We start from the raw sequence: 19,785 nt of genomic DNA, 5'->3' as shown, positions 1-19,785 counted from the left end.
GGAAGGCCTGACCCTGTTACCTTAATGTCAGTTTTGAGCTTCTCATAGTTGACATCGATGGGGTCCTTGCTGCTATCATCAGACCCTCCCCTGAGCAGACTGTAGGCCACCTCGATGTCCAGCAGGTTGTCAAGCATTTCCACCTTGGCCTGGAGGAGCAAAAGCAAGCCCCTGACTTAGGTATCATGGTGAGTGAGACAGACTCACCCAGGTGGCAGAGAAAACCTACATGCAGAGAACGTTCAACACAGTGAAGGGCAAACCTTCCTGCTGGTCAGGGCCAGCCTGTTACCTGCTGCACATAGTGAGCTCTCCTAAGGACTTCCTGGAATGCTAACAAGGCCTTGCGGCTTGGGGGAGTTGAGAGGTGGAAGAACTGTCTTTCCTCTCATACAAGCTGACATTTGGGACCTATAATGAAGGTACTTCAGACAAATGTTTCCTGAGCCAGGAGCTCTCTTAAAAGGCAGAGAGGGAAAATGGGGAGGAAGACGTTGTTATGAGGGAGAGGCTCTCCCTCTCCAACAGCTCTTTCCCCAGTGGATTTGATGGAACAGAGGCAGGAAAAATGGCTCTGCCTCCATCAGTGTGGGTAGAAACCCAGCTTCAAAACAAGGGCAAGGAGGTGGCCCTCCCAGCATCGGCGCTGCCCTCGGGGATCATGACGGGGAGGGACGGTTGCAAGGGAGTCACACCCTCGCCCAGCAGACCTGCAGTCCCTTCTGAACCCTTGCGTACCTGCACACTGTCTGCACTGTTCAGGAGCGGAGGCTTCTTCATCCCAAAGTCATGGGGGATCAGGGTGTAAAAGCGATTTGAGAGATCCAGGATCTGAGAGTCGCTGCTGCCCTGAGACACTGCCTGGAGACGAGGGGACAGAAGGAACACAAGACTGACGAAGCAGCTCCGAGCCCCCGGCCAGGCTTTCTCTTCTAGCAGGTGGGTGCTGCAGCAGGTCCAGAAGTAGCGTGGTATGTGCACATGCCAGGATGCATGGGAAACGACCAGAAGACCACCTTCCTGTTAAAGCTACACCACTGAGCAGCACAGGACCCCCATCCTCTAAAAGCACTGCTCAACACGATGGGCTTCTCCCATGCACTTTCATTTGTACAAAGAACTGTGCAGTTACAGACATCTGAAACCCCGCCACAACTATGCAAAATGTTAACTGTAAAATCTAGGTGGTGGGCTCATGACTACTGCTGTAAAATTTCTTCAACTTTTTGTATGTTTAAAACATTTTCATAATAAAATGTTGGGAGGAAGTTGCCCATTGCTATAAAATTCAGTCAGGCTCCTTGTCTCCACTGACCTTCATTGGCATTAGTTTTTACGTACCTGGAGGTTGAAGTGGCCAGGCACAGAAAGGCTAAGCAACCCTTACACTTACTGCCAGTGTCAGTTGGTGCTCTATATGTAAAGGGTGTGCAAAAAATGCACAGAGATGAAGAGTGGGGCCATTGGGATTCCAGGAATTTGGCAGACAGCCTAGGTGACCACAAGAAGGTCAAGGGGGTATCAAGTGGCACCCAGCAGGTCTGAAGCCCCACGCCTGCTTCTTGCTGTAACATGGACTTCACCAAGTCGTACAACTTCCATCTGTGCTGCCCAGGTGGCTCTGGAAATGGGTAAGGATGCTATTCCAGCTCTTCTACCTGAAGACTATGGCATGGGGAGAAGCAGGGGCTGAGGAAAGCCTTGCAAGTTCTCAGTCAGTGAGGAATAAGGAGAGACGTTCACTGCTCAGAGCCAGCTGTAACTGGAGTTGACAGATCCGGTTCAGGGCCTTTTCTCCAGCACCAGCCAGAAAGCCCGCTGCCTAGGCCCACTTCTGTTTCCCGTGTGCTTTCCTTCTTTCTATAGGCCAAGCCTGTATCCACCCACAAACATAAGCGGAACCCTCCAGCTTCTCTGGGATGTAGCTGGAAGGTTCCAGGACTGGGAGACCTTGAAAGATGCTCGAAGAATGTTGAAATAACATGAATGAAAGAGGTTTCCATCTGATGACTTCCTAGTAACTGCACAATAAACTCTGCCTAACTCTTAAGGACACATAAAATAAAAACCACAACGCAGGTGACCCTTGAACAATCGATTTGAAGTGTGCAGGTCCACTTATACACAGATGTTTTCAATAAATACAGTTAGCTCTCTACACCTGTGGGCTCTGCAGTTGAGAATTCAACCAAACTCAGATCAAAAATATATTATTCTCAGGCCAGGTGCGGTGGCTCATGCCTGTAATCCCAGCACTTTGGGAGGCTGAGGTGGGCGGATCACTTGAACCCAGGAGTTCGAGACCAGTCTGGCCAACATAGTGAAACCTCACCTCTACTAAAAACACAAAAAATTAGCTGGGTGTGGTGACGCATGCTTGTAATTTCAGCTACTCGGCATGAGAATCGCTTGAACCTGGGGGCGGAGGTTGCAGTGAGCTGAGATTGTGCCACTGCACTCCAGCCTGGGGGACACAGCGAGACTCTGTCTCAAAAAAGAAAAAGAAAAGAAAAATCCCCCCTCCCACAAAAAAATCTCAGGATGCGAGACCCACAGATGTGCAGGGCCAACTTTTCTCCTCCACGGGTTCTGCAGGGTGGACTGTAGGACTTGAGCATGAGTGAATTTTAGTGACCACAAGGGAGTCCTGGAACCAATCCTCGAGGATACAGAGGGATGCCTTTACTTTTAAGAGAGAGGGTAGCCAACGTCTTCAAGTTTATAGGCAGTTTACTATGTATCTGACAACTGAAAATGTTGCCATTCATTAGTTTTATGATAAACTTTTGTAAGTGGCAGGCACTTGCCATTTATTGAACTAAAAAAAGTCTAAACCCTCGTGATATGCAGTTCAGTACTTCCAGTTTCTTAACCTTGAGTAAATGTTACCCCTGGCCACCCCCAGGTCTCGCCCCCTAAGTCAGCCAGGGGAGGTTCCAGGAGGCCCCTGGCGGCCCTGTGCTTACCTGCTGTACCTCACTGAGGATGGAGTACGCGGCCTGGATCTGCCTTTTGCTCAGCTTCCCCAAGGGCATCTTCTGAAGGTCGATCTGAGGAGACAGGGGATTTCGCTCTGAAAGCTGGGGACTGCGCAGTGTGATAGCAGGAGAGCTGGACCGAGCAGCCCACCCTCAGGCCCCCAACAGAAGCAGTCAGGAGCCTGCTGGGATTTCCTGAGGACACCAGTGACCCAAATCCAGAGTTTGTAGCCCCACTCCCCCAATGAGAGATGGTAGTGTGTCTGAAGATTCTTGCTCACTTCCTTTACGGCTCGGCTTAGCCAAGCCATAAGTCATGCTGACCCCCTCGCTCAGTGGCCTTCCCTGGGGTCCCAGAGCCAAGGCGGTTAAGTGCACCCCTCCCTGGGTTCCCAGCTGGAAAAGAACCAAGAGTTTTCAAGTGTTGAACACTATTTTTAAAAAGGACACACTCCTGAACTTACGGACTTACATTCAAATCAATGCTGTCCCTTTCAGATCAGTCACCTCCAACAAATATTGCTACTGCTCATATTTTGGGAACTGCCTGACATCAAGAGAAGCTACAGCGGAAGAAGCATGAGATCTGCAGCCTTCGTTTTCCATTTGTTAAGTGGGGCCATTTCCTCAAAAGGCACTCATTCCCTTTTGCGAGCAGCCCTGCCTATTTGGCTCAGCCCCTGCGTGGAGACACCTGTGTACCAATGGGCCCCACACTGTATCCTGAGACATCATCTCTGGGGCTTTGCCAATAGACCCTTCTGAGATCCCCGGGGGCTGCGACTGCACCTTTCCATTTCTGCACGTCCAGCACTTCCTGCAGTGCTTGGAACAAAGAACTGAACAAGAATCTTAGAAATGGAACTGCTATGGTGATAAAATTAAATAAAAGGATGTGAAAAGTACTCACAGCTCATCAGGCACTGACCAAAAGCCAGCAGCAACAGCTTCTAATAAAATCCACAAGCCCTGACCTGGGCTTCCCTGTACACTCAATACTGCAAACTCCATCCTAAGGGAAGATCTGATTACTGGCAAGAATTAAGTAGCCACAGCCACATCTGGGGAAGAAGGTGGATAATCTATTTCAAGCCAAGAACAAGGTATAATAAGAGAACAGAGTGACTTTGGTATGGACTCTCAATCAGCTCTGAAAGCAGTTCTCAAGAAGGATTCCCAAAAGAAGTTCTGATGGCACGGCATGGCCAGAGTGAGGGCAGAACTTTGAAGGGCATATTTTCCAAGCTGTATAATTCTGGTGTTTATGTAAAAAAAAGAAAATACCTAGTTTCCCTAATTGTACGCCCCTCAAAACATACGCACAGACTAAAAATAAGAGGTGGGCTCCATCCACACAGGCTGCCCTCGCTACTGGAAAAGAAACTCAGGCACAGCACTGGATGGTGGGCTGGGAGCAGTGGCTCCACAGCTGCCCAGTTTAGAGAGAAAGAGAAAAGCGGGAGAAATACCTTGGCACTGGGGACCCATGAGCCCCAGCTGCAGCCAGAAGGGGACTCCTAGGGCTGCAGCCTGGAACCCTGCCCTCCGCTGTGTGTCCTGACTACCTGGAGCCCATTCCCTTCTGGACTCAGGATGTGCCCTCCTCACAGGGAGAGTCAGGTTCCCCTGGTGCTAAGGATGAAGCCCTGAGGGCCACTGTGTCTCCTTCTCTACATGGTTACTCCAATTCCACGTGGACCCCGCTGAGGTCAGGAGCGGGCATCCAGCTTTCCACACACTTCCAGCTAGCTGCCTTCTAGCTTGTTTCAGCAAGCAGCGCCCATGTCCCTTTTCTTCCTGCTAAACTAGTTACCTGTCCAGTGAAAAACATTAAAATGTCATTTTAGGCTGTGTGCCATGGCTCATGCCTATAATCCCAGCACTTTGGGAGGCTGAGGCAGGTGGATCACCTGAGGTCAGGAGTTCAAGACCAACCTGGCCAAAATGGTGAAACCCCATCTCTACTAAAAATAAAAAAAAAATTAGCCAGGCATGGTGGTGCATGCCTGTAGTCCCAGCTACTCGAGAGGCTGAGGTTGGAGAATTGCTTGAACCCAGGAGGTGGAGGTTACAGTGAGCTGAGATCGTGCCATTGCACCCCAGCCTGGGCAAAAAGAGTGAAACTCCATCTCAAACCAAACCAAACACAAAACAACAACAAAAACAACATTTCACAGGAAAGGACTTGGCTTTGAAAATAGCTGAGAACTTCTAAGAATCACAGATAGACCAAGGTGTGGGAGACTGGAAATGATGTGCAGGACTTCAAAACGTGAATGAAACGAGGCCCTCTTCTCCCTTACCGTAGCACCTCTCAACCTTTCCCTCCCCCTGTCCCTCATTCTCAGTGAGCCCATCCATAAGCTGTTCACACTAGTAGACCTCATAAACAAGTCAGGTGACACAGCGATTTGAACAAGCACAGCGAACAAGCCCTGGCCATTTTTAAAACCCTTTAGAGGATGTAACTCAACACTCCACTCTACAACAGCACAGGCGTGAGCATTCCTGCCAGGCTGAGCTCTTGGCTGGGAGATACTGGGTTGGCCCTGATGTCCATGGGGCTTATACTGCCCAGTTTTGACCCCCTGTCCTCCCAGCTCTAAGGCAGGCCAGGAGGCTCTAGGAGGAAGGACTTGGGAAGACAGCAGAACGTGAGCGTGAAGGGAGCAACCCCATGGAGAAGGGTGGAATGCTTTAAGGCTGATCTGAGACTCTCAACCTCCACTGGTTCCTAGGAGCCCAGGACAAAGGGAATAACCATATGCATCGCAGCTGCTTGTTTTTCAGAGCAGCCTGAAGCTTCTGGGTTCATTGGCTAGGGAAGAGGAGAGGGTGTTTGCTGGCCAGGTGGGACCATCTCTGCTCTGAAGGCCCCCAGGGTCAGTACTTAAGACCTCTGATGCTAGGAGCAGCAAGAACAAGGGGTCCGCCCTTTTGCACTCATCTCCCAGAGGGAGAGCGGAGATGAGAAGGAGAACAGACAGGAAACACAGAGCCTCTGGCTGCAGTCTCTGCCATTCTGCCCTGGACAGAAGCATGACTAATCCAACAACCATCACCCCCACCCCACTGCCAACCTTTTAGAGAGTGGTATGAATTTTATCTTATGAATAAGTGTCACAGCAATTTTCTTTTACTCTAAGTGGGCTGTCTTGCACTTCCCATGGTAACTCCAGTTGGTTGGTTTGGTTGGGCCACAAAAGAAGCAAGACTAATACACCCTGCCGCAGCATGAAGAAGGGGAAAAATACAAAGGGTGGGCTGGTCACAGTGGCTCACACTGTATTCCTAGCATTTAGGGAGACCGAGGTGGGTGGATCACTTGAGCTCAGCAGTTGGAGACCAGCTGCTTGGGCAACAACATGGTGAGACTCCATCTCAAAAAAAAAAAAAAAAAAAAAAGTACAAAGGGGACTAGGGACCAGGGAACAGCTCTCTCCAACACATCACATGCTTCACTGCAAATCAAACAACCCTCTGCAAAAGTGCAACCACTCCAGGCCCCAGCACTCACACAATTTAAGATTGAAGGACAGGTACGAGAAGCTGACAGCCAATGTATTCTGTTTTTGAAACAGAAACAAGAACAGGCAGAGCTCTTCACTAGCTCAGCAAATCATCATCCACAGCAAATGCTCACAGATAAAATGATAAAGCGCAATAACCTCATATTCCACCATGGCTTTCTTCATACTTTCCACATCAAAGATCAGCTTGATGAGGTCCTGAACTGGCTTGGGGAGCTTGGACTTGGTGCCAGGATTTACTGTCAGCTTCTTCACTGCCTCTTCATCCTTCAGGAAAAAAGCACATTACCAAGAGACCCAAATCAACAACTCAACCAAGGTGTCTGTGTCTGTGGGGCCGGGCTGCAGACAAAGGACATAGGCTAGAGTGCCACCAGCAAAAAAAGCTGAGTATTAATCAAAAAGGTGTGGAAACAGCAGCCAGGATGAAGGTGCCTGATGCTGTACACGGGTCAGATTCTTCCTGTGCCCGCCCCCGAAGTTTTCTTGGCGGATTCTTATTCTTGTTGCCACTGCAGCATCTGCATGGGCTGACCCACCCTGGGGTTGCTGGTCCCTGCCTGGGAACCTGCCTAGTGCCCACTCATGCCCAACCTGGAAGTGCTGGGCAACTGTAGAGGCAAACCTTGGGGCAATAGGACATGAAACTGAAGGACAAATTATTTCTCTTTTTTTCTTACACTTCCTCACACAAGGGCCAGTTGCAAGACTAAGTTTATATAGCCTTCTCTAAATTCCCAAAGGACCAAGCAACCAGTCCCATGCGCTGCCAGCCAGCCTGACAGTGTTAAAGCACGTCGTAGCATTAACTGTCCGTCCTCCTCCTACATTGCCTAATAAACTATTGAGGCTCCACCCCCACTGTCTGAAGAACCCAGGTTATGTCAAGATCACACTGTACTGAAACTGCTTTAACTCTTTAGACTTGAACTGTATGAGGGCATAGACTGTGCTCTGTCCAGCACAGTGTCCCTAGCAACTAAAACGGAGTTTGGTATTTGGAGTGAAAGGAACTGACATTGGGCTTTGAACCTGGAATCAGACTGGCTTACCCAAGCAGCAGAGAGCTAACTTGTGTTGTTAGTGTTCATGGCTGCTGCTCTCATCTTCATTGTAGACCTACTCTCAGTGTTGAAACACCATCTTAAATGTACTCTGTTATCTTCTGGGTATAACTTCATTGGAGGGCAAAGTATCTATGTGTGCAAAACTCTTATTTAAGTGCATATACCTTATGACCCAGTAACTACTTATAATGACAACAATCACAGAAGCACATAAATATTTATATGTATATCAGCATCATTACAGCAAACGCCCAGAATCAATCTAAATAACTTCCTGCTAAGTTACTCTGATTCTGATTAATGATGTTATTCTGATTAATGATGAATTCTAGCCACACACGGGATGGGATTCAATGCAGCCTTAAATAATGCTCTGGATTGGTGCAGCCAGTGGCCACTACAGTAGCCACTGGCCAAACTGAGGTGTGCTGTAGGCACAAAATACACACCAGATTTCAAACACTTAGTAGAGAAAAAGCCAAAAGGGAAATTTTCTCATTAATAATTGTTGGTGCTGATCAGCTGTTAAAATTAGAATATTTTGGATATATGGGGTTAAATAATACCAAGATTAATTTCATTGGCTTCTTGCTTTTAAAAATGTGGCTATAAAAAATTTTAAATGTATTGAAATGGCTTGAATTATAAATTCTATTGGACAGCACTGCTCTAGAAGACATAAGGAAATGTTCCTGGTACATTAGGGCAAAAAGCAGATGGTTGCAACATGGTACATATGGTGGTGGAAAAGGTACATATGCAGTGAAAGCTGACTGAAAGAGATATCTACCATTATTTTAACTGTGGTTAATTCCGGGCAATCTTAATTTTTTGTGCCTTAGTAAATTCTCAAAACATTTTAAAACAAATATTTAACTCAGTAAGGGGCGCTACCGAGTCAGGCCAAATCTGTCCTGAAAGTCTGCTGTCTGAGCCTCATCATTGTATAAGCAAGATGTAAATCCTATTTTTAATATAGAGAGTTCATGAGGCCCTCTGTAAACTAAAAAATTCCCCCTTTCAGACATACTAGGCCTCAAAGATTTCGAATTAAAATCTCTACCCACCTACAGGTCTCTCTTTTTGTAAATAAATGTGTTTTCTTTTCCCTGATTAAAAAAGTGATAAATTCCCGTTTTCATAAAGGCAAGCATTTTGCAAAGAAAAAAGACAAAACAGAAAAGTTAAAATGTCAACCAACAGACAAATGAATGCTGTGTGCTAACAGATATAAGGAGACGCCCACAACTACAGATAGAGACAGCACTAGGAAATAATTTGGGACTAATAAAGTGTGACCTAGCAGAGTAGGTCAAGTTACTATAATTCTGTTGACAGACCAGGTCACATGATGGAGGGTCACCATGGGTTCAGATGAAAAGCCTTATCTGGAATCTGTGAATTATGCCCTATTGTTTCAGGAGTAACTGAAAAGACTGTTCCTCCTTGATATCTCAAAGATGCTACCACAGTTCTCATTTAAGCTCTATCTCATACTTCAAGGTGTTGACTGTGTAGAATGGTTTTTCTGCTGTCTACTGAGATGATCATGTGGTTTTTGTCCTTCACTCTATTCATAAATTACATTGATTTTTAAATGTTGAATCAACCTTATATTCCTGGGATAAATCCCACTTGGGAGTGGTGTATAGATCCTCCTATGCTGCTGGATTCGGTTTGTGAGGATTTTGTATCTCTATTCATAGGGTTTCTGCATGTCTATTCACAGGAAATTGCTCTGTAGTTCTCCTGTGCTGCTTTGGCTCTGGTATCAGGGTGGTACTGGCCTTCATGCAATGAGTTGGGAGGTATTTTCTTCTATTTTTGGGGGAGAATTTGTGAAGGACTAGTATTCTCCTTTCAACATTTGGTAGTATGTTTACTATGATGCCATCTGATCCACAATGTGGATTTTCTAGAATAAGGTGTCCCTTCCTACTCCTAGAAGCAGACAGTGTAAGGGCATTATATGGTTACCTGGCCGTAGTCAATCTCCAGGGGGTAGAACTTTTTGGGATACTTTGTGAAATTTTTGGAGTGCCAAGCGTTCCCGGTTTTTTCTTCATATAATTTCATGAAGTGCTCAATGGCATCCTCCTTGGACGGCATCTGTTCCAGTTTGTTGCTACCGATCACCGTCCCCACACGGCCCCAGGACCTGAATATCCAATACCTGTGGTGGGAAGGAGGGTGTCAGATGCACAAGTGTGGGTCAGCTGTCCCATTTCAGGAGAAGTTCCCCTTTCTTGCCATTACATTCAGGTATGGAAGAATTTTACACACCCCAAAAGGACAGTGATTAACACAGAACAAAAGGAACTGCTATAACAATAAAGGGTCTTTATCTTACCTCTCATTAAACTTTCAAATCATATTGACTATAAAAAAATGCCACATAATAGTTTAAACTTGGTTCTGGCAGCCAAGCCTGAGGAGTGAATCCTGGAGTCTGTAGACCTTTGCATAAAAACGATTCTACTCCTCTCCCCAAAGAAATACAAAGTACTGTCTGGAAGTCATGTGTTCAAGGAGACAACCCTTAAAGCTGTACCCTAAAAATAATTAACTTTCAACTCAGATCCGAGGCTAAGATACGATGAAATGAGGGGCGCAGTGGCAATGGCTCCTCAGTTCCGGTGACCTAGAGATGCAGGCTGTCGGCCGGGCGCGGTGGCTCACACCTGTAATCCCAGCACTTTGGGAGGCTGAGATGGAAGGGACAATGGTGGCTGATCGGAACTATCTTGGCGCACGTGGAACTGTGGTTCTTAAGAAATAAGCAAACTAGCCAGGGCGAGGTGGCGGCCTCTGCAGTCCCAGCTTACTCGGGAGGCTGAGGCTGGAGGAATGGCGCGGAACCCGGGAGGCGAGGCCTGCAGGAGCTGAGATCCGCCACTGCACTCCAGCCTGGGCGAGGAGGCCAGACCCGGCCTCCTGCCAGGATGCAGGCCGTCAGCGTCCAACCCATCTCAACTGGAGGCGCAATTAATCACACACATCCACGCCTGTGCCATTTAGCCTGGGATGAGCCTAACTCTCTAACCCAGCCAAGCAGAGCTAATTTTCTTTAAATTAATTAAATTCAAATTAACGCATGTCCACTGGTGTTTAGGCACTGCACCTTCCCACCTTCCAGGATAACTCTGTTTAATTTTAAAAGTTCTTTTAAACCTGTAAAACTTAATTTCTATTCCCCATAAGAAATACAGATATACTTCATAAAACTCCATATAAGATTTGTATACTTCTGGAAGATGAACTATAGACTTCAGCAAAAATTCAGACTCCCTGGCCATTCTCTGGGCTACTGCACGGGGGTATAACAATTCATTCTCTGCTTGGTTTTTCCTGTGAAAAGTTTTGGGAAGCACTACTTTGATCTATGTTGAACATTTTTTCTGACCCTAACAGCCCACACCACCCTTTCACTTAACACCAGCAAATCTAAGCCACCAGAAAAATGTACACATCCACAATCAACGTTAGAATTTAATAAGAGTTCCTTCCATACGCCTTTCCACTGACACATAAATCCTGTTTTGTGTTGGCTGTACCACAGGGCAATGAACTCACTAGCTAAGGACCACTCTGCCTAGATACGTCAGGACAAAAGCCAGCCCACCCTCTCATCACCTCCCAGCTGCTGTACCCCACAATCCAGAATACACCCTTGCCTGTCTCATCATGTTAATTAAAAAAAAGGCAAATCCAAACCTCTTTAGTTACTAGGGAGTTTGAACATTAAAAAGTAAGTTCAACGCTTGCCAACCTTTATTTGCTTCAAAGTTTTAAAACATATGTAAAATTAGAAAATCTTGATTCAAGCAGCTGAAAGAAAAGCCAGCTGGGGCTGGGTGCAGTGGCTCATGCCTGTAATCCCAGCAGTTTGGGAGGCTGAGGCGGGAGGATCACTTGAGTCCAGGAGTTTGAGACCAGCCTGGGCAACATAGTGAGGCCCCTGTCTCCATAAAAAATAAGGCATGGTGGTGTGCACCTATGGTCCCAGTTACTTGGGAGGCTGAGGTGAGAGGATTGCTTGAGCCTGGGAGGTCCAGGCTCCACTGAGCTGTGATTACACCACTGCACTCCAGCCTGGGTAACAGAGTGAGACTGTTTCAAAAAACACAACAAATAGTTGGAAAAACAAACAAACAAACAAAAAAAACCCACCAAACAAAAAGAAAAGCCAGTCGGAGAATATGTGAAACCATACCTTAGGACAACTGTACAAGGACAGCAATGCTACTGGTTAGTAAGTGGCTTCTTTCTCCCCTTTAAACAAAGGCCTCATGGTTCGTTTTTGATCTCTGTGATTAGATTTCATTCCCTAGGCACTGGGCCTAACGGGTTTCACAAGGCTGATGGCACAGCATTGACTGATGCAGGACGGGCCCATGTCTCTGCACAACCAGGCTACATCTGCAAAACTCACCTGCTTTCCTTGTCGTCCTCCAGAAGCTGCAGCTTGTAATAGGAGTTGGTTCCTTTAACGATGTCCACCAGGCCGAGGGTGGCACTGAAGACCTTCCCACCTTTCTCCAGGACATGCGCAGAGTGTTCCAGTCCTGTCCCGGAGGCAAAGCACCTACAATTTTCTCTCCCCTTGAGGGGCTAGCGCTCTCAGGGAGAAGGGGTTTGCAGGCCTGAGGTTCATGCCTTTTGGATACACTAACACCACCTTCAGGAGGTTCCCCTGAAATGTGTGTTCTCAGGACTGGGGGAGCTGGTGAAAGAGGCCTGAGGGGAAAGCCACGACCACACTGCCCCAGGTGTGCTGCAGGCATTCGGATGTGTGCTCCTAGTCTGCTGGTGGGGGGTGGGGCACGTGGCCCACTCGGCTGGCAGTCCTGTTTGCTTACCAGAATCAGGATCCACAGCTGCTCCTCCTTTAAGAGTTAATTTCATTCTCTTTTCAGATTTGTTGACACCTTGGAAGGGAACAGAAAAATGTCAACACGAAGTTAAACGTAACTAAAAAGTAAGGGGAAGGTAGAAGGCAAATGAGTCGTTCTCATTCGCATGATCTGTCAACTCGGCATCTATATACACACTCCTCCTACCACCCCAAAGCGCCTGCCATTCTGTTTCCTGCTCTGCAGCACTCAACAGGCCATGTCTGGGACACAAAGGGACAGGTTCTGTGCAGGCCAACCTGGCCACCAATGTCCCCGGCTTTTGGCCCTGGAGGGGGCAGCTTGGGGCCCTCACCTTCCTCCTTGACCTGGCCCTTGCTTTTTTTGGAGAGTGCAGCCCCTGACTTCCCTTTTGGGGCCACAACTTCGACAGGCTCTGCCTTCACCTCTGCCCCCCAAGGGGACAAGATGTGTGCTGAGAACAACTCCTGAAGGCTCTTGGTGGAGGCGGAGACGTCCTGGAGGAAGTCCTCAGACACAACTCGGATGTTGGCTTCCTTTACTTCCTCCATCTTCTTATTCATCTTTTCCACCTCCTCTGTTCAAATTGAAAGGAAAAAAAAATGAAATATAAGTTTAAAACAAAACTGAAACCTCAAATTACTATAGTTATATTTGCTGTGTAATTCCAAACCCTCAACATCCACAGCTCTCCTTTGCTTCCAAGTCTAATGCTCCCAAGTGTTTTTCATTCAAACGATCATCTTGATCAGCAATATTCCCCCTTTTCTAAGGTATGATGAGCCAGGGCAACCTTCTCCAAGCCATTCTACAGCACGATGTTAACAGACACTCCAAGGAAAAAACACCCTGATGTCAAATATGTATGGGAAATCCTGTGTTGTATTTCTCTGGTTCCCGAAGACCTACAGTGGTAGTCGGCATAATAGACCCACACAGAAACCTGTTTACCTTTTGTTTCACCCTACCTTTTCCAAACATACTTGAACCATGAACTTCTGTTTTGGCAGAGATCTACGCACATCTTACAGAGCAGTGCGAAGTGATGAGAATACACGTTAAGCAGTTTCCCTTATCCAAGATGCTTCAGACCAGAAACTTTTCAGACCTTAAAATACTTGCTTCGTATTTACTGACTGAGCATCCCTAATCCAAAACTCTGAAATCTGAAATGCTCCAATGAGCATTTCCTTTGAGCATTACGCTGCCACTCAAAAAGTGTTGACTTTTGAGGCAATTTGTTTGGATTTCGGGACTAGGGAGACTCAACCTGTAGTAGCTTACCGTCTTTAATTGGGAACATGCAACACATGTGAATCTATAGCACAAAGCAGCGACATTGAGGGCAAATACTCGTTTCCCTTCGTAAAGAACCAGAGCGATGATGATGTTAAGATCCAGTTTTGGAGTGCTGTGATCGACTCTTCCTCACTGACTCGTCATCACAATCATAAGATACAGAAGCATTATCCCTGTTGCACAAATTCAGATTCAACTCACTTTTGGTGCTGATGCACAGGGAAGCCTTATTGGCTGTCCCTGTCAACTTCCCCCCAAGTTTCTCAATCATAGCCTTCACTTCATCCTTGTTCCGGGACAGCTTCCCAAGAGTCAGGATCTTCATGTTGGATAATGGCTTATCTGGGATGAAAGGAGAGAATCATTCAGCAAGGCCAACTCTGGTGCTGCTCCCCAGTAAGGGGAGGTAGAGGAGCAGGCGAGCCAAGCAGGGAGCTCCTGGGGAAAAGCCTATGAAAATACACTTGCGAGAAAACAGGACGGGACAGCAAGCTGCCACCTGAGCACCTACAGATGTTCCTCAACACAGAAAGGACTGGGCAGGGAGCAAGCCACAAAATGCCACTCCATGGCCAGGCCAGCCTTGCTGGTGTGAGCCGGGCAGCTGGGGGTTACCCCAGGTCCGCTCCATGGTCAGGCTAGGAAGGCTGCATCTGCGGATGAGGGACCAGGATGGGAAGAGGGGTGAGGTCACATGAACCCCCAATTCCTTCTGTTATTCTCCCAAACTGCAATTCTTATTAATTAACCCCATTTTAAAATGAGACATGTCCATGACAGTCCCTCAAAGCAGTGGCCAGCACAATCACACTGAGCTGAGCTAACCGATTCTAGGCGAAAAGCAGCTGCCTGGTGTGCACTGACCCAGGCCAGAAAGGCCTGGACAGGGGTGTGCCTTCTGTTCACAGCAAACAACACAGTGCTGGCGACACGTTTCCAGAACTGGAGATGCTGCAAGGAAAAGTCCTCACTGCCTTCCCTGTGAGGGCAAACCACCAGGAAACACTGACAGTTTAACTGAAACTGGTGAGGTCTCCAGAGAACACAATTATTGATTTATGCTGAATTGCAAGTCAGGGGAAAGCAGAGGAGGGAACCCTCCATGGAGGGGTCAGAATGCCAGCCCCCACCTGGCCCTTCATGTGGGCACCTGGACCCAGGCTGCCAGCAGCACAGTGGACTCGGGATGACCACCCACACACACTGCAGTGACCACTGGTCCCCTCTCAGGATATGAAAAGGAGGTCAATAACAGGTTTATATTCAAGGACGGAACCTTCATCCTCCACCCACCAAACTGTGACCTTTGCCATCAGACTATGCCACATGTCTCTGAGTAAATAAGCAGCGGGTCACTTCTCCTGCCAAAAAATACATTGCTCTCACTGTCTTGGTTGGCTTGGGGCATTTCTCACTAGTGCTGATCAGTAACTCCCTCTGCATACAACAGAGACTTGAGCATCACACCAGGGTTGCGATGACTGGTGGGTGCAGGGCGGCCTGGAGAGTGAGGCCTGGGATGCTGCTCTGCAGTGAGGTCAGGCAGGAGACCCTGCGCGGTACTCCAGGTAAGGCTGTCGACCTAGCCTTTCTTAGGAGCCCCTCTCCTAGCCTCCCAGAATAAGTCACTTGTTCTTTTACAATGTTTATTTTATTTTTAGAGAGAGGGTATCACTCTGTCGCCCAGGCTGGAGTGCAATGGTGTGATCATAGCTCAGTGCTATGACCTCCCTTGACCTCCCAGGCTCAAGGGATCCTCCACCTCAGCCTCCTGAGTATCTAGGGCTAAAGGCACATGCTGCTACACCTGGATAATTTTAAACATTTTTGTAGAGATGGGGGGGGTCTTGCTACATTGCCCAGGCTGGTCTCGAACTCCTGGCCTCAGCAATTCTTTTGCCTCAGCCTCCCAACGTGCTGGGATTACAGGTGTGAGTCACTGCTCCCAGCCGATACTATGTTCTTAATACCCTCCCACCTTGCTGTGGTTGGGGGTGTAACAAGCCAAGGGAAGAGGCCTATCCCCTGCAGGACAAGGCTTCCCCATGGTGGGGTCAGCAAAGAGAGACCCTTGATGGATACTTTCTTCACCAGCTCCACACCACCAGCAAGTAGTGGGCAAACAATTCCTGCAAAGCAGTTCTAAGACTTGGGCCCTAAGAGCTGTACCTGCTGAAGCAGAGGAGTTCCCAGCAGCAGGCGCCGAGGCTGTGGAGGGTGGGGGCGTGGCCACCACCGGGGCGCTGGTTTCTGGGGGGAATATACGGTCCTGCTTTTTAACCTTCAATTTCTTGAGGTAAGAGATTTCTCGGAATTCCTAAAAAATATTAAGTTGTAGTTAAGAAGCTAGCTCTCCCTTGAAGTAACCACCTCATAGACCAAAAAGGATTTGGCTTGTCCAAATTAAAGAATCTCTTTTTTTCTTCTTATGATAAAGAGTAACAAAAAATAGAAAAATGTGAGGCTTCCAGAATGAAAGACAGTATTATTGCTGCTACAGTACTTATTTCCGGTACTTTTACATTTATGATAGGGGTGGTATTATGGCTGCTTTAAGAGAAAAATCTTTCCCAGAAAAAACAAAAACACAAACCAGCAGCCAATTTGGTCAGGAACCACCGCTGGAACTGCTGTATGACTATAGCCTCCCTGGCCTCATTCCTGAGTTGTTCCCTTTGAGAGTTAATAGGCCTCTGTGGGATCACACGCCTACTCCAGAACTTCAAGACTCCCAATAGCATACACACTGGGAGATTATTACCCAAAAGGAAATCACAGTATTCGCTTTCCTTTTTAGAAGAAGGAAAAATGAATGCAGAGAGCCCTACGGTATTCACTATAAATTCTTCCATCAGCACAATTCACTCTTCACTCTGAGTGATTTACAAGCGGCCTTGCTCTAAATGGTCACTCAATAAGTATCAAATACATGAAGCTCAGGGAAAGAGCCTGTGCTCCCAGGTCTTCGTCCAATCAAGAAACTGCTCTTTCCATCTATGCCTGTGTTCAGGGAGTCAGCTGGATACAAGAGGTCACAGACTGCTTCCAACACACACTGACCACCTAATATGTGCTACCAACCATAGTTTGGTTAAAAAGACAGTTTCTGCCCTTGAGAAAGTATCTCATTTGTGACTGAGCATCAGCTATAGGAAGGTGAACTTTAACACAGGAGCTAAGCTATGCCAGAGGTGTGCTAAGGTGATGTGAGACAGGGAACGCTAGCATGCACCTGGAGGCAGTTATCTGCTAAGCCCACTGGGAGCTGAAAACACAGGGGACTGCCTAAGCACAGCCATCTGAGTAGCACATGTGCCCTACTGCTAGGTACTCCTAAAAAGAATGAGCAAGACTGGCGGTGGGGTGGGGAGAGGGGTATGTGAGAAGGAGGAAAAGGGTGGCAGAAAGAGGCTGCAGATGGCCAGCAGAGCCGCATCACAGAGGGCTCTGAGGACAAGCTACGGAGCTGGCCTTGATTCTGTGGGACAAGTGCCTGGAGGCAACAGTGTCACTGCATGGGCAGCAAGTAGTGCCAGACTGAAAACTTGTCTCACACATGCACATAACCTTTAAAAATGTATATAGATGCTCAAAAATTGATATATAAAATACAAGGGATAGCACATTGCTTACTGCCATCTTACTCTTTCCCCATCAAAGATAGTAAAAGAAATACAAATACCACATAAGGGTCTGGAAGATTTGCATACCCAGAAAAATTGGGGAATCAGTATAAGATTTTAAGGGTGGGGAAGTGCTAAGCTCAGATTTATTTTACAGGAAGCACTCAAGTAAAGGCGTAGAGAGAAAATTAGGGGGGGATCATGCAATCATGGCAGTGAACAAGTGAGTCAGGGGCTGGTGGAAATGGAGTTCAGTTGTAGGTGTAGAGCAAGTAATGTCGACTGTTACTCGGGTAACGATTCCTGAGGGTGTACTGTGTGCCGCTGTTCCAAGTGCTCCAGCCAGGAGCAGGCAACAGCGAGGGAAGCAGCTTGGTGAGTGGCAGAGCTCTGCACCTACCCAGGCTGCTGGGCCTGGATCCTGCTGAGTCTGAGCGGGCACAGGCGAGGTCCTTGGAGCAGCCAGCCCCACAGAGATACTGCCAGAACCCCACCAGCATGGCTCCAAAGGGGGTTCCCCATGGAGGTATTTTGCGTTGAGAATTCCATAAGCAGTTCCATTAAAAAAAGAGAGAACGTGCAATACTAGGAGATATGTGAACTCTGGATCCAATTCTTCTGCTGGCACTAGGCAAGGAAACGTCCTTGAAAAAAACTTGTATCAGAAAGCAAGAATTACTATCCATTTCTTCCCCATATGTCCCTCAAGCCTAGAACTGTGCCTGGCACATAGGAGGCATTCAATAAATAAAAATTATTCATGGTCTTTGCAAGCAACATTTTACACCAAATGCACAATCCATACTTAGAGGAGCTTTGGTTCTACATTTGTGTAGTTTGCAAACATATAATTTTATATTCTGGTTAACAGGATGACATAGCTGTAAAGAAGTCTGAGGAACAGGGCCCTGCAATCTCAGGGACCTGAAGTATGAACAAGCGCAGAAAGTGGGGCCAGGTTTTTCTCCCAACAGATCCCAGGATCTTCCCCCACCCCTTACCTTTGGGGTTACCCACTCCTTCCGGTTGGGTGTCTGTGTCTTGACCATACACTTGGTCCAAGCAGTGACGTCCCCAGTGCAGTAATAAGCATCACTCTTGAAGACCAGCTGACCCGAGCATTCCTTGCAGGGAAGGAGGGCACCGAACGCCATGCCATCGGCTACTCGGTCCAAGATCTGCAGCCAGTGGAGAAACACATCAGAGGGCAAATGCGGAACTACAGAAAAGGACACTTACTAATGTGGGATGGAGGAACTTGCACAGATTTCACTCTCTACAAAGAGACTTCTTGCTGTGGGCTTGCTGTGGGGCTCCTAACACCCCACCCCGCCCTTCGTTTACAAAGGAGCTTGGATTCTTGTAATGTAGGAGACCTTATTTCCAAGTGTTCCTGCAGCTCCCCCATCCCTCAGTGATTGAGAAATGAAGGGAGAGCCCAGAGCATCCACTGGCATTGCACAAAGTACAGTGCCAAGTCAACTCCCAAGAATGACAGCAGAGAAGGGCCAGCTGGGGACACTGATGGGACGCCGTCATGCCATCCCTCAGGAGGGGGCTCTCAACTCCACAGGCCTGGCACTCTAGAACAAGCACTAACATGTGGAAGATGTCTAGTGGGGCATGTGAATGCCGGCCCCATCCATCCCAGAAAAATGGTGACCACGATGGTGGTGATGACCGTGCAACACAACCACGATTTATACTCCTTGCAATTAATACCAGCAGGTGTTCACACGGAGGGCCTCCCACACTCCATTGGGACAGTCACTCCACAACGACGGGGTCAGCCTCACATGCGTGTCCCACTTAACACAAAGGCAGCTCACCGCCGACTCCCCAGAAGGCACTTGCTGCTTGTTGAAGATGAGTAGCTCCTTCAGGTCATTAGTCGAACACACTTTCTTTAGCTCGTCCTTGATGTTCCAGATCAGGTCGTTCTGAGCCTATGGACAAGACCCAGTGGCTGAGAGGCCAGCTCTTTTCAAAGGAAGAATTCAACTGGAGGAGGAGCCCCGGTCAAGCTGAGCCTCCAGTTATACCCTGGTGCACCAGCGAGCTGCCACTCCAAACCTGGGTGATCAGCACAGGATTTGACTCCTGGTCATGCTCCTGTGGACACCAAATTAAGCCTGCTGTGTGGTCTCTCAGAGAATACTGTGGAAGGTGAGGAGGAAGCCCTAAGGGTTTGGGGGAGATTGCACCAAGGCTCCTGGAACCAACTCTCAGAAACCAATCCCCAGAGACACAAGGTAAGAGCCTGGAAGTGCTAGGCTGAGCCCAGGGCCCACGTTTATCAGCAACTAGAGGAGGCAGGGTATGGCTGTTCTCCACCAATCTTAGAGTAGGAATGATTCACAAACACTAATTTCCTTGATGGTATATTATATTCAGTATCACAGAGGAATGTATTT

General features: G+C 47.7%; 1 protein-coding gene across 1 annotated transcript in view; it reads right to left on the bottom strand.

The window, feature by feature from the left end:
- PARP1 (poly(ADP-ribose) polymerase 1) overlaps positions 1-19,785 on the bottom strand; it is a 47,374-nt gene that overhangs the window by 6,297 nt on the left and 21,292 nt on the right. Inside the window, exons 6-17 of the mRNA XM_021926608.2 lie at positions 19,201-19,317; positions 18,373-18,549; positions 15,918-16,065; positions 13,950-14,090; positions 12,784-13,026; positions 12,435-12,503; positions 12,008-12,140; positions 9,553-9,748; positions 6,647-6,775; positions 2,967-3,050; positions 739-861; positions 21-149 (exon numbers count right to left, since the gene is read on the bottom strand). Of these exons, the coding sequence (XP_021782300.2) occupies positions 21-149; positions 739-861; positions 2,967-3,050; positions 6,647-6,775; positions 9,553-9,748; positions 12,008-12,140; positions 12,435-12,503; positions 12,784-13,026; positions 13,950-14,090; positions 15,918-16,065; positions 18,373-18,549; positions 19,201-19,317 (1,689 nt within the window). The remainder of the gene's footprint in view (positions 1-20; positions 150-738; positions 862-2,966; positions 3,051-6,646; positions 6,776-9,552; positions 9,749-12,007; positions 12,141-12,434; positions 12,504-12,783; positions 13,027-13,949; positions 14,091-15,917; positions 16,066-18,372; positions 18,550-19,200; positions 19,318-19,785) is intronic.

Source organism: Papio anubis, chromosome 1 (genome assembly GCF_008728515.1).
Source record: "Papio anubis isolate 15944 chromosome 1, Panubis1.0, whole genome shotgun sequence".
In the NCBI taxonomy this organism is placed as follows: domain Eukaryota; kingdom Metazoa; phylum Chordata; class Mammalia; order Primates; family Cercopithecidae; genus Papio; species Papio anubis.
This window is presented reverse-complemented; position numbering and strand designations above follow the sequence as displayed.